This window comes from Vulpes lagopus, chromosome X (genome assembly GCF_018345385.1).
Source record: "Vulpes lagopus strain Blue_001 chromosome X, ASM1834538v1, whole genome shotgun sequence".
NCBI lineage: Eukaryota > Metazoa > Chordata > Mammalia > Carnivora > Canidae > Vulpes > Vulpes lagopus.
The window spans coordinates 109,869,511-109,883,499 of NC_054848.1; the positions used below are offsets into that span (position 1 = coordinate 109,869,511).

Here is a 13,989-nt window from a genome sequence, read left to right on the forward strand (position 1 = left end):
TTTTAAAAAGACCAGGGTTTTCTTTTTTAAAAATTTTTTTTATTGGAGTTCAATTTGCCAACATATAGCATAACACCCAGTGTTCATCCCGCCAAGTGCCCCAATCAGTGCCCATCACCCAGTCACCCCAACCCCCCGCCCACATCCCTTTCCACTACCCCTTGTTCGTTTCCCTGAATTAGGTGTCTCTCATGTTTTGTCACCCTCACTGATATTTTCACTCATTTTCTCTCCTTCCCCTTTATTCCCTTTCACTAGTTTTTATATTCCCTGAATGAATGAGACCATACAATGTTTAAGACCAGAGTTTTCTAACCCAGGAAAATTTTAACCCTTTATAGTTTGTCTTTTAAAAAAGGGCAGTAGGAAATCAAGTTATAGCTCCCACAATGCTTTTTATTTATTTTGATTTATTTTAGTTTTGTTAACATGACCTAATTTTATTGAATTCAGTATTTCTTTTTTTTAGTTGAAGAATAGTTGACATATGATATTGTATTAGTTTTAGGTGTAAAACATAGTGATTGCATATTTACATACCTTATTAAATGGTCACAACAATAAGTAGCAGTCAAGGAGACTGATGTTAGAAATGGCTATCAGGAGTTTCCCTAACTCCACCAGAGCTAAGCACATAACAGCCATTTCTGCTAAGCACTGGGCACTACAGGAAGCCACTCTTAAACTGTGAGGACTGTGTATAAACATTAAAATATAAACTTGAGAAAAAAAACTTAATTGGGTTGAGACTTCATTTGAGGGCTAATCCAAGGGAAAGAGGAGTCCAGGGTACCCATGGTTTGCATGTGCACATGTGCTTGTGGTTTCCTTCCAAGTGACCAGATCTAAGTAAGATACATCAAAAGAACCTTTTGCCTCTAAAATTCAATAATAAAAAAAAATAAAATTCAATAATAACAGTAAAATCATTTGTTATGTCATACATTTAATTAGTATTTTTTAAATAAATTGCTTCCAAGATGGATAGGGCTAATCTCAACAATTGCAAATAGATGTTCAGCTATCGGAGTTTTAAAGGATGATGAGCATAAAATAGTTGGTATAAGTTTGCTTCTTAACAGATGGTTTTTATTTTTATTGAGTCTTTAATTTTCTTGGGCATCTTTAAGGATGGCCTCATTGCATTTTATGTTGCAAATAATGGTTACCTCCCTATCACTGTCATCACTGTCATATGTCATCAAATCACTGCTACTCATACTGCCACAGAGTGCATTGTCTCTGTTATCTGTCTTATGAAAGAACTTGGAAAAGGATGTTGCTTCACTTGGAAAAGGTGAGTTTTGAGCATTTCCATTCATTGCCTCAGAAACATTGACCAAAGGCTCAGAAGAAGCTCTGCAAACAAGGCATTTTTCCTTACAGCATCGACAAGGCTTGATTAATTGAGGCCTAGATAATATGCATGCCCTATCGGTACTAACTGACCTTTTTAGATTACGATATCTGGGAGATTTGGTTAATTTCTGAAAACTGGATCGCCTGGGTGGCAATTTTCGCTTTCGTGGACAAGGTGGCTTGGTTGGCCTGTCTGGATATTGTAGATGGTCTGGCCAAGGTGGCTTCACTGCCTTATTTGAATAGGATGAACAGGCCTGACCACCTAGCTTATGGGCATGAGCTAGCTTATATTGCTTTTCTAGACTGTGTATTCTATATGACTTTTCTGGGTAGGATGACTTCAATTTTTTTGGTTGCCTTGATGGCCTACATGACTTTTCTTGACTTGATGACTTGTTTAACTTTTCTGTACTAGATGATAAACATTGCTTTCCTGGATACAAGGGCCTGATTGACTTCTCTGCGGTAGATGGTATGGATGACTTTTCTGGACTTGAGGGCCCAGAAAACTTATCTGTACTGGGTAACATGGCTTGTTTTTCTACACTGCATGTAGTGACTATCTTGGATTGACTGAGTGATATTTTGGATGATCTGAACGGCTTGGCTGTCACATCTTCTTTCTTGAACCTGAAAATAATAGGAAATTTGGAATATAACAGTTTAAAATAAAAGAGTACTATTGCTATCACCAGAAAACACAGGCTACCATGTCAGTTTATATTTTTTCATCTTTTTTTTTGCTCTAGTGGGAAAATTGAACACAGAATTGGAGTGTGGTGAAAGCCATAATTTCAGTTACAGATATGAATGCATGCTGAATACTTATTTTTCTTGAGAATATCTTTATGATTTTAGACACATTAGATAACCAAATAGCCGGCATATGGAATGACACAAAGTTGTTTCAAGTCTACTGTTGAGAAGAAGAGGGAGTATTTCACTTATTCTAGAAATTAAACTTTAAGAAAAGTTACAGTTGATATGCAACTCATACACAACTGTCACAACTTGTCATAAGGAAAGAATAAACCCTGAGACTAGAGTCACTATGACCATCAAGTTATCTATCCATGCATATTTATATCCACAATATTACTCTAGAAATAAAGGGACAGAGCACTGGTGTATTTTAGTCAGCAGTCCTTATACTGTGAAATTTTTAGAGAACTGCTATACGAGGGCCAGCCTGATCCTCCTATAGGAAAGGCAGGGAGTTGAGACAATGAGAACAACAACAGTGAATAATTTTTCATGCTATTATGCCTTAAAATGGTAGAATATCCAAAATGTTTTATTGTTTTTGGAATGCAGAGACCCAGCTCTCTCTCTCTCTCTCTGCTTCTTCTTTTTTTTTTTTTCTCTTTTCAAATTATTTCTTTAAATTCTAGTTGGGTAACATACAGTGTAATATTGGTTTCAGTCTCTCCCCTTCTTTATTCTCTCTGTCTTATTCAGATAGTCAAGCCCATTCTTTTCCTAGACTCAATTTGTGGTGAAATTTTTTTTTTTTTTTTTTTTTATTTATGAGAGTCTTACAGAGAGAGAGAGAGAGAGAGGCAGAGACATAGGTAGAGGGAGAAGCAGGCTCCATGCACTGGGAGCCTGACGTGGGATTCGATCCCGGGTCTCCAGGATCGCGCCCTGGGCCAAAGGCAGGTGCCAAACCGCTGCGCCACCCAGGGATCCCCAATTTGTGGTGAAATTAATAGCTCGGGGCTCAGCTGAACCCTCAGCAGGAGAGAGCTTTAGAATATGCTAGAATTGATCATGTACTGGAGAATATTTAAGAGCTGATACTGTTGAAGTGAAGGAATCCACCCACAAGATGAGCTCTTTAGCAGTCTGGGGTTAACATTAAGTCACCACCACAACAATGAAACCGCCACTACATGTATACACACACCTTGCATTCTTAATTTAAGAGTGTAAAACTTACGTTCCGGGTTTGGGTGCATCGTCACTCATACAGTTGTAATGAAGAAAACAAAAACAGGTAAAAACAAAAGATATGATCATAATGCCAATTACGATAATGAGTAGACGTCTCCTGACATCGTCCATTTTATTCTCCACTGGTTCACCGTGCTTAGCTCCTGTCAAAGAGATTGTTTCACCAGAAAATGTGTTAGGTAATCCAGTTTCCTTCCATTTAATAATGGTTTGTTAGTAAAGATCAAAATCAAATCTTTTCATCAATGATTTTTTAAAGGAAGATCAGTGTTCCACTGTCATTTTCCTCCCTGTATCACATTCCCAGCCACAGTATAAAAAGCAATATAAACTAGCTCATGCCCATAAGCCAAATCTGGGAAGCATCTCCAGCTAATCAGTGCAATTACCTTGGTTACCTCTGCATTATGACTTGCTCACCCCATTACCTAGGATTTTAAGTGTATGTATGTCTTGCACATGTGAATGCACTTGAGTGTTAATGGTTTTTTTTTTTAAGATTTTTATTCATGAGAGACCTAGAGAGAGAGAGGCAGAGACATAGGCAGAAGGGGAAGCAGGCTCCCTGTGGGTAGCCTGATGAGGGACTCAATCCCTGGAATCCAGGATCACTCCCTGAGCTGAGGCAGACATTCAACTAATGAGCCACCCAGGCATCCCTTGAGTGTTAATGTTTGTGTGTGAATGTGTACGGTGGGAAAGGGGACAGGACAAGAAAAACTCTTGTTGAAGCCCACTATATGTTAGGTACCATGCCAGATTAGTTGAGGGCAGGGGTTGGTGGATTGGGTGGGGAAGGGGAGTAAAGGCAGACAAAATGTCTATTTATGCTTCTATATTACTTGTATTTTTCACACAGAGGTAAACTCTCAGATGTTTTCCTAGAAATTCTTAAAGACCTATTAGTGGCAACATTCAAGAAACAGCAGATCTCTTAAACATAGTTTGTCTAATTAAGTGCTCAAGTATATAACATAATAGATCCTAATTTTAAGGTTAGACACATACCTGTAGTAGAAGATTCATCACTTTGGTTTGTATTTAAACAACTGTTTGTCCAAATGAATAAAAGTAGGACACAAATGAAAAGATTCATGTCCAGGGATTTGTTCAAATGTCTCTTCTGCCAAGGAGACTCCTGTATTTGATATGGTTCAAGCTTGTTCTAGTTTATGACATCATAATCATTTTGTGTCATAGTCTGACAACATAATCTCACCATGGAGATGCCTGAACTTCTGTGTATAAGCACCATCAAATGAGGGATGCCTGGGTAGCTCAGCAGTTGAGTGTCTGCCTTTGGTTCAGGGCCTGACCCCAGATTCCTGAGATTGAGTCCCACAGTGGGCTCCTTGCATGGAGCCTGCTTTGCCTCCCTCTGTCTGTGTCTCTGCCTCTCTTTCTGTGTCTCTCATGAAAAAATAAGTAAAATCTTAAAAAAAAACCCATCAAATTATTTTTAAGTTTATTTCTCCATATCAAATATTCTATCAAATTCAAATAAAGAAGTTTGTGTCATTATTAAAAGCACAGGGGGAGCTATTTAGAGAAGATAGGGAAAATGGGATTGCTTTAGGTATTGAAGAACTGTTTCTCCTTATTAAATGGTAAGGAGGTACTTTTCAGCCTTGTAGTAATTCTTAAGTGTTATAGGGGTTAAACCATCCGGATATAAGTCTATAGGATTTTTTTTCTTAACAAAATTAAGATATTTCAAAGCAGTAGTAGTTAAAACAGTATGGTACTGGCATAAAAATAGACACATAGATTCAATGGAATAGAACAGAAAAACCCAGAAATAAACCCACAATTATGTGATCACCTAATCTTTGACAAAGAAAAATGAATATACAATGGGAAACCTGGACAGCCACATGCAAAAGAATTAAACTGTACCACTAACTTTCACCATACACAAAAAGAAACTCAAAATGGATTAAAGACCATTTAGAGACCTGACACCATAAAAATCCTTGAGGAGAGTACAGGTTATAATCTCTCTGAGGCTGGCCATAGCAACACTTTTCTAGATATGTCTCCTTAGGCAAAGGAAATAAAAGCAAAAATGAACTATTGCGACTACATCAAAATAAAAAACTAATGCACAGTGAAGGAAACAATAACCCCCCCAAAAAAAGTTTCAGAGTGTCCCCAAACTATTCTTTTATGGTACAGTAACTCTTTGTTTTTACTTAAAAATAAATTGTAATGGTGTGCCTGGGTGGTTCACTTGGTTAAGCATCCGACTTTTTATTTTTTTAAAGGTTTTATTTATTTATTCATGAGAGACACAGAAAGAGAGAGAGAGGCAGAGAGACACAGGCAGAGGGAGAAGCAGGCTCCATGCAGGGAACCTGATGTGGGACTCGATCCCAGGTCTCCAGGATCATACCCTGGGCTGAAGGCGGCGCTAAACTGCTGAGCCACCTGGGCTGCCCAAGCATCCAGCTCTTGATGTCAGCTCAGGTCAGGAGCTTGGGGTTGTGAGATCTAGCCCCGTGTCAGGCTCTGCACTGGGCTGGGCGTGGGCCTGCTTAAGATTCCCTTTCTCAAAAAAAAAAAAAAAAAGATTCCCTTTCTCCCTCTTCCTCTGCACCCCCCCCCCATTGTAATGGTTAGTGAAGGCCAGTGAAAATAATGATGTCTGTAGTTAATATAAGGCTCTGAAGATTAGAACTCGGTGTTCTTTTTTTTAAAAAAAGATTTTATTTTTAAGTAATCTCTACCTACACCCAATGTGGGTCTCAAATTCACAATGTACAAGTCCCCAATACACTATTTGAAAGTCAACTTAATATTTTAGCAAAAAATGGATATTACTGAGGGAATGGGTCTCATCAATTTTCCTAAGCCACACTACGCACTTACAAAATTTAAGTTTTCAAATAAAATAATTAAAGTTAATTTTTCCCACCTCTTATACTTCAGTAACCATATTTTTTTTCAGTAGCCTTATTTATCTGTCAGAAAAAAAATATTAAGATTTGGATAGTCCTTTAACTTTCTTATTGAGCTGCTGCTAATCATCAGGCTAAAGCTCAATCCAATCATTCATTTATTCAACAAACATTTATGGAGTGCTCCTATAATGCCAGATACCATGCTTAATGCTGCAGATCCCAAAATAGTCAAGATAAAAATTTCTGTACCCATGGAACTTATATTCAAGTAGAGGATACAAGTAATTACAAGATAGTGTGTACAGAGCTATATTAAGACTAGGCACAGTGCTTGGGGAGAGAAAAATCATTCTAACAATAATTTGAAAGAATGGAAATATATGGACTTGAAGTTCAGAAGATGGATTCAGGGTGGGGATCATCAGCATCTAGAACAGGGCTCCTTAATACTTTTTGTGCCATTGGCAGTCTGGGGAAGCCTGTGAACCTTCTCTCAAAATAATGTTTTTAAATGTACCAAACAAAATGCATAGGATTATAAATGAATTATACTGAAATAGTTGTCAAATACAAAAATTGTGATGTGAAATACATAATTATTGACTCATTAAATAAAGAGATCTAGCAGTGTATCTAATAAACTACTATATACTGAAGTAATAAGCATAAATAATATTTTGAGATATTTGTAACAAGTGTAATATATTAAACTATATATGATTTTCTTAAGATTTTATTTATTTGAAAAAAAAAGATTTTATTTATTTGAGAGAGAGAGCGAGAGAGAGAACACGAGAAGACAGGGGAGGCAGAGGGAGAAATACACTCCCTGCTGAGCAGGGAACCTAATGTGGGGTTTGATCCCAGGACCCTGGGACCATGACCTGAGCTGAAGGCAGATGCTTAACCAACTGAGCCACCACCCAAGTGCCCCTAAACGGCATATGATTTCTTTTTTTAAAAAAAATTTATCTTAAGTATATGATTTCTAATAATGGCAATGTCACAGACACTGGTTTATACTGCTATGGTTTGTTGCCTACATTCATAATTGGGAGAAATACTAAATTTTCATTAGCGATTGGTGAAAATAAAAATATGTTTTTACTTGTTCAAGTTTCCAAATTGTCTGAATTTATGTACCCAAGTCAGAAACCCATTCTAGAAGCTAACTGAAGCCCATAGGAATGGATATGATCAACCCAAGGAGAGAAGGTAGAGAGGGAAAAGTGCTCAGGACTAAACCCCAAGGAACGTCAACATTTAGAAATTGAGTAAAGGAGGATGATCTAGCAAAGAATATCAAGAAATACCATATGATTTCACTCATATGTGAAATTTAAGAAATAAAGGAGCAAAGGAAAAAAACAAGAGAGGTGAATGAAGAAACAGACCCTTAAGGTTAGAGTACGAACTGGTGGTTGCCAGAGCGGGGAGGAAGAGGGATGGGTAAATAGGTGATGAGGGTTAAGAGTGTAAGTTGTGATGAGCACCGGGTGATGTATGGAAGAGGTGAATCACTATACTGTACACCTGAAACTAATATAACACTACATGTTAACTAACTGGAATTTAAATAAAAACTTAAAAAATAGAAGAATTGGCAAAGAGGTAGGTAGGAATACCAAGAAAGTATAAGGTCCTAGAAACCATGAGAAGAGAGTTTTTTAAGGTATATGGGGTAGTCAACAATGAAAAATACTATTAAATGTCTGAAAAGAATAAAATGTATGAAAAGAAGTTAAAATGGATTTAATAATGAAAAGGTTATTAGTGACCTCGGCAAGAGCAGTCTTTCAGTGTTAAGTTAGAGCCAAAGGCCAGACAGTGGGCTGAAGAGTAATTGAAGCTGAGGAAGTGAAGTCTGCTAGTGTAGACAATTCTTTCAACTTTGACTGCAAAGGGGGAAGATAGGATGGTTGCTAGAGGAGTATGGTAGACCTAGGGAGGGCATTTTATAAAATCGAGAGGCCCAGCTCAATTAAAGGCAATGTCCACAATAGCCAAACTGTGGAAGGAGCCTCGGTGTCTATCAAAAGATGAATGGATAAAGAAGATGTGGTCTATGTATACAATGGAATATTCCTCAGCCATTAGAAATGACAAATACCCACCATTTGCTTCGGTGTGGATGGAACTGGAGGGTATTATGCTGAGTGAAGTAAATCAATCGGAGAAGGACAATCATCATATGGTTTCACTCATATGGGGAATATAAAAAATAGTGAAAGGGAATAAAGGGGAAAGGAGAGAAAATGAGTGGGAAAAACCAGAGAGGGTGACAACACATGAGAGACTCCTAACTCTGGGGAACAAACAAGGGGTAGTGGAAGGGGAGGTGGGCGGGGGGAATGAGGTGACTGGGTGATGGGCACTGAGGGGGGCCCTTGACGGATGAGCACTGAGTGATATGCTATATGTTGGCAAATTGAACTCTAATAATAATAATAATAATAATAATAATAAAGCTGATGAGAAAGAGCTAGTATAGGGGAAGATGTTGAAGCCACAGAACAGAGAGGAGATAGAGCCAAGCTCCTTAGGAGGGCAGTATAGAATGTAATAGGGACGCCTGGGTTGGCTCAGTGGTTGAGTGTCAAGTCCCACAAGGAGCCTGACACAGGACTTGATCCTGGGACCCCAGGATCATGCCCTGAGCCGAAGGCAGATGCTCAACCACTGAGCCACCCAGGCATCTCCAGATTAAAAATTTGTGATCTGATACAGAGCCATTGAAGATGGGAGTAGGGGTGGGAATAAGGGGCTGGGGGGAGGAATTTGGAGAATTTCTCTCTGATAGCTTCTGTTTTCCTAGTGAATGACAAGGGAACTCATCCTTGAGTTCCTCAAGGGGAAGGGGCAGAGTTTTGAGGACCTGGGAAAGTTTTGAATAGTTGCTGTGGAGAACAGAAAGCCTGAAGAAACTCTTCGAGGTGGTATGCTTGAGAGTTTTGCCCTTTCTTTGGCTTAATGAGAAAAATATGTTTCCCTTTAATGATAAAGTTATTTCTATGGCAGTTGATATGTTTATTAAGCTAAAAAATTAATGAGCATAATGAATACTACTTGGGAAGTAACTAGGGCTGCTACATAATGTAGCATTCAACTTTCTGAAAAGTTTTCCCTGACAACCATATCCTGTGGCTGTATAACTAATGGACTAGGACATACTATTTGAGGAATGGACTCATCTTGGAACTCTGCAGTCTAGGCCCTTACAGCAGGATAACCGCAACACTTTTGCTTGGTAGATGCTCCAGTCTCTCTTTGTTTAGCCTGTCTTCTGCCTGCCCTAATTTCAGCTTCATGTGTGAATGAGGACAGTTTACTTGTAGGAGATTTTCCCTGAGAGGTGTGTGTGGTTGGAAGATCCTGTGGCAGTGGGGAAAGCACAGTGCATTTTCCCAAAGGGACTGGCTCTTTCAATTTTGTGTGGCATGACAATAAATTCTTCTCAAACATTTACTGAGGGCTTCTATTTTTTTTTAAGATTTTATTTATTTATTTGACAGAGAGCACAAGCAGGGGGAAGGGCAGAAGGAGAGGGAGAAGCAGGCTTCCTGCTGCCAGGGAGCCCAATGTGGACTTGATCCCAGGACCCTAGGATCATGAACTGAGCCCAAGGCAGATGCTTAGCTGACTGAGCTACCCAGACACTCCTGTTGAGGGCTTCTTATGTGCCATTGGAGTTTCGGTGGCAGAGACAATTGAATGGAGTGGGAAACAGACATTAAACAAAAACAAGCAGTGATAGGGCAGCCCCGGTGGCGCAGCGGTTTAGCGCCGCCTGCAGCCCAGGGCATGATCCTGGAGACCTGGCATCGAGTCCCACGTCGGGCTCCCAGCATGGAGCCTGCTTCTCCTCTGCCTGTGTCTGTCTCTTCCTCTCTCTCTCGCTCTGTGTCTCTCATGAATAAATAAAAAATAAAATATTAAAAAAAAACAAGCAGTGATAGATACTATAAAGGTTCTGGGAAAGTCAATGGCAAGTTTGATTTCATCAAGAGGGTCAGGGGAAGCTTTCCTAAGGAAGCAACACTGGGGCAGAGTTCTGAAATATGAGTGGGAGCAAGTTAAGAGAAGGTGAAAAAGAAGAATGTCCTAGGTAAAGGAGATCCATATGCAAAGGCCCTGTGGTGGGATAGCAGCAAGCTGGAAACCCTAAAAGAAGCTAAGAGACTGGAGGCTAGAGAAGTTTGGGCTTTGTAGGTCAACTTAAGTGCATTGCACTTTATTCTAAGAACAGTGGAATTTCATTGAAGAGTTTCTGACTTAGAGAGTGACATAATAAGATTTGTATTTTAAAAAAATCACAATGGCTGTTGTATGGCGAATAGATTGGAGGGACACAAGTGGAGAAAGTAGTATGATAATTAGGAGGCTGTGACGGTGGTCCAGGTGATAGGAGATGGTGGCTTGAAGCATAGTAGTGGTGATGAAGATGAAGAAAAATCAATGAATTTGAGAAATATTTTGATGGTGGGTGGGACTTGATGGGTTCTCTATGAGGCATGATATAGAGAGAAGTATCAAGGTCAGTTATTCATTCAGCAAAAAACTTGTCTATTATGTGACAGGAAGCTTTGTGTTAGGCACAGAGCATTTAAAAAGACATAGTCCCTACCTTCAAGGAGTTTGAAATCTAATGGGAGAGACAGATAGGTAAATAACCAATCACTAGGTAGCACAGGTGTGTAATGTCATACATGTGTGATGTCACAGGTTACAGTGTAACAGGAATACGCAAAAAGAATATTCAGAGTGGGGACCCCTGGAGGAGATGACTATCGAGCTGAGATGTGTTTTTTTTTTAAGATTTTATTTATTATTTGAGAGAGAGCAGGTACACACACAAGCAGGGGGAGGGCGGAGGGGGAAGGAGAGGGAGAAGCAGGCTCCCCTCTGAGCAGGGAGTCCAACACAAGCTGGATCCCAGGACCCCGGGATCATGACCTGAGCCAAAGGCAGCCGCTTAACTGACTGAGCCACCCAGGTGCCCCTCATTGTGGTTATGGTTTGCATTTCCTGTTGATTAGTGATATTCAGCATCTTTTCATAGGACTGTTGGTCATCTGTATGTCTTCTTTGGAAAAATGCCTATTTAGGTCCTCTGCCCATTTTTTGATTTTAGTTTTTTTAGTTTTTTTGGTGTTGGGTTACATAAGTTCTTTATGTATTTTTTTATTTTTATTTTTTAATTTCATTTTTAAAAAAAAGATTTTATTTATTTATTCATGAGAGACACAAAGAGAGAGAGACACACACACACACACAGGCAGAGGGAGAAGCAGGCTCCATGCAGGGAGCCTGACCTGGGACTTGATCCCAGGTCTCCAGATCACGTCCTGGGCCCAAGGTGGCGCTAAACCGCTGAGCCACCTGGGCTGCCCTATATATGTATATATATATATTTTTTTTTAAAAAGGATTTTATTTATTTATTCATGAGAGACACAGAGAGAGAGAGAGAGAGAGAGAGAGAGAGAGAGTCAGAGACATAGGCGGAGGGAGAAGCAGGCTCCATGGAGGGAGCCTGATGTAGGACTCAATCCTGGAACCTCTGGATCACAACCTAAGTGGAACACAGATGCTTAAACACTGAACCACCAGGTGTCCTCTTTATATATTTTGCATATTAACCCTTTATCAGATAAATCACTTGCAAATATCTTCTCCCATTCAGTAGAGTGCCTTTTATTGTTGTTGTTGATAGTTTCCTTAGCTGTGCAAAGGCTTTTTACTTTGATGTAGTCCCAGTAGTTTATTTTTGCTTTGGTTTTCTTTGCCCAAGGGGACATATCCATAAATATATTGCTAAAGCTAATGTCCATGAGATTACTGCCTATGTGATCTTTTAGGAGTTTTATAGTTTCAAGTTTCACATTTAGGTCTTTAATCCATTTTGAGTTTATTTTTGTGTATGGTATTAGAAAGTAGTCCAGTTTCATTCCTTTGCATGTAGCTATCCAGTTTTCCCAGCACCATTTATTGAAAAGATTGTCTTTTCTCCATCGTATATTCTTGCCTCCTTTGTCATAGATTAAATGTGGGTTTCTTTCTGGGCTCTTTATCCTGTTATATTGATCTATGTGTCTATTTTTGTGCCAGTGCCATACTATTTTGATTGCTATAGCTTTGTAATATATACTGAAATTTGGGCTTGTAATACCTACACCTTTGTTCTTCTTAAGATTGCTTTGGCTATTAGGGTGTTTTGTGGTTCTTAGAAATTTTAGGATTATTTATTCTAGCTCTGTGAAAAATGCTATTTGGTATTTTCATAGGGATTGCATTGAATCTGTAGATTGCTTTGGAAAGTATGGACATTTTAATGATAGTCTTCCAATCCATGAGCATGGCGTATCTTTCCATTTGTTTCTGTTGTTTTCAATTTCATTCATCAGTGTCTTATAGTTTTCAGAGTATAGGTCTTTCACCTCCTTGGTTAAATTTATTCTTAGGTATTTTATTCTTTTTGGTGCAGTTATAATTTGGATTGTTTCTTTAATTTCTCCTTCTGTTACTTAGTGTACAGAAATAGAACAGATTTCTATATATTAACTTTATATCCTGCTTTATGGAATTCATTTGTTCTAATTTTTTTGGTGGAGTCTTTAGGGTTTTCTATATACAGTATCACATCATTTGCAAATAGTGACAATTTTACTTCTTCCTTACCAATTTGGATACCTTTTATTTCTTTTTCTCGTCTGATTGCTGTAGCTAGGATTTGCAGTATTATGTTGAATGAAAGTGGTGAGAGTGGACATCCTTGTCTTATTCCTGATCTTAGAGAAAAAAATTTCAGTTTTTCACCATTGCCTGTGATGTTAGCTATAGGTTTTTCTATATATGGCTTTTATTATGTGAAAGTATGTTCCCTCTAAACTATGTTAAGAGGTTTTTAAAAATCATGAACAGGGACACCTGGGTGGCTCAGTAGTTGAGCGTCTGCCTTGGGCTCAGGTCATGATCCTGGGGTCCTGGGATCAAGTCCCACATTGGGCTTCCTGCATGAAACCTGCTTGTCCCTCTGCCGATGTCTCTTCCTTTCTCTCTGTGTGTCTTATGAATAAATAAATAAAATCTTTTTAAAAATAAATCTTTTAAAAAAAATTATGAACAGATTTTATATTTTGTCATATGCCTTTTCTGCATCTACTGAGGTGGCCATATGGTTTCCATTCTTCCTCTTGTTAATATGAGGTATGAGATTAATCGGTTTGTGAATATTGTACCATCCTTGCATACCTGGAGTAAATCCCACTTGGTCGTGGTCAATGATCCTTTTAATGTATTGCTGATTTTGGTTTGCTTTTATTTTATTGGGGATTTTTGCATCTATGTTCATCAGGGATGCCAGCCTATAGTTTTTCTTTCTTTCTTTCTTTCTTTCTTTCTTTCTTTCTTTCTTTCTTTCTTGTGTCTTTGTCTGGTATTAGTATCAAGGTAATGCTGGCTTCGTAGAATTAATTTGTAAGTTTTCCTTACTCTTCTATTTTTTTGGAATTGTTTGAGAAGAATAGATATTAACTTTTATTCAATGTTCCATATAATTCACCTGTGAAGCCATTTGGTCCAGGACTTCTGTTTGCTGGGAGGTTTTTTTTTTTTTAATTTTTATTTATTTATGATAGGAACACAGTGAGAGAGAGAGAGGCAGAGACACAGGCAGAGGGAGAAGCAGGCTCCATGCACCGGGAGCCTGACGTGGGATTCGATCCCGGATCTCCAGGATCGCGCCCTGGGCCAAAGGCAAGCGCCAAACCGCTGCG

General features: G+C 38.8%; 1 protein-coding gene across 1 annotated transcript; it reads right to left on the reverse strand.

The window, feature by feature from the left end:
* Positions 1–312: 312 nt before the first annotated feature.
* CXHXorf66 (chromosome X CXorf66 homolog) lies at positions 313–4,411 on the reverse strand. The gene is made up of 3 exons (XM_041740501.1): positions 4,324–4,411; positions 3,302–3,458; positions 313–1,992 (listed from the first exon to the last, which is right to left on the reverse strand). The coding sequence occupies exons 1-3, from the start codon at positions 4,409–4,411 to the stop codon at positions 1,107–1,109; spliced, it is 1,131 nt and encodes a 376-aa protein (XP_041596435.1). The 3' UTR covers positions 313–1,106.
* Between the last annotated feature and the right edge of the window lie 9,578 nt (positions 4,412–13,989).

Bases quoted from the DNA above. Each gene is read 5' to 3' on its own strand.
- CXHXorf66 (XM_041740501.1), bottom strand. From the start codon at position 4,411: ATGAATCTTTTCATTTGTGTCCTACTTTTATTCATTTGGACAAACAGT. The intron at 3,459-4,323 runs GTATGTGTCTAA...TCTCTTTGACAG, and splicing joins TGATGAATCTTCTACTACAG to GAGCTAAGCACGGTGAACCA. The intron at 1,993-3,301 runs GTAAGTTTTACA...TATTATTTTCAG, and splicing joins GATGCACCCAAACCCGGAAC to GTTCAAGAAAGAAGATGTGA.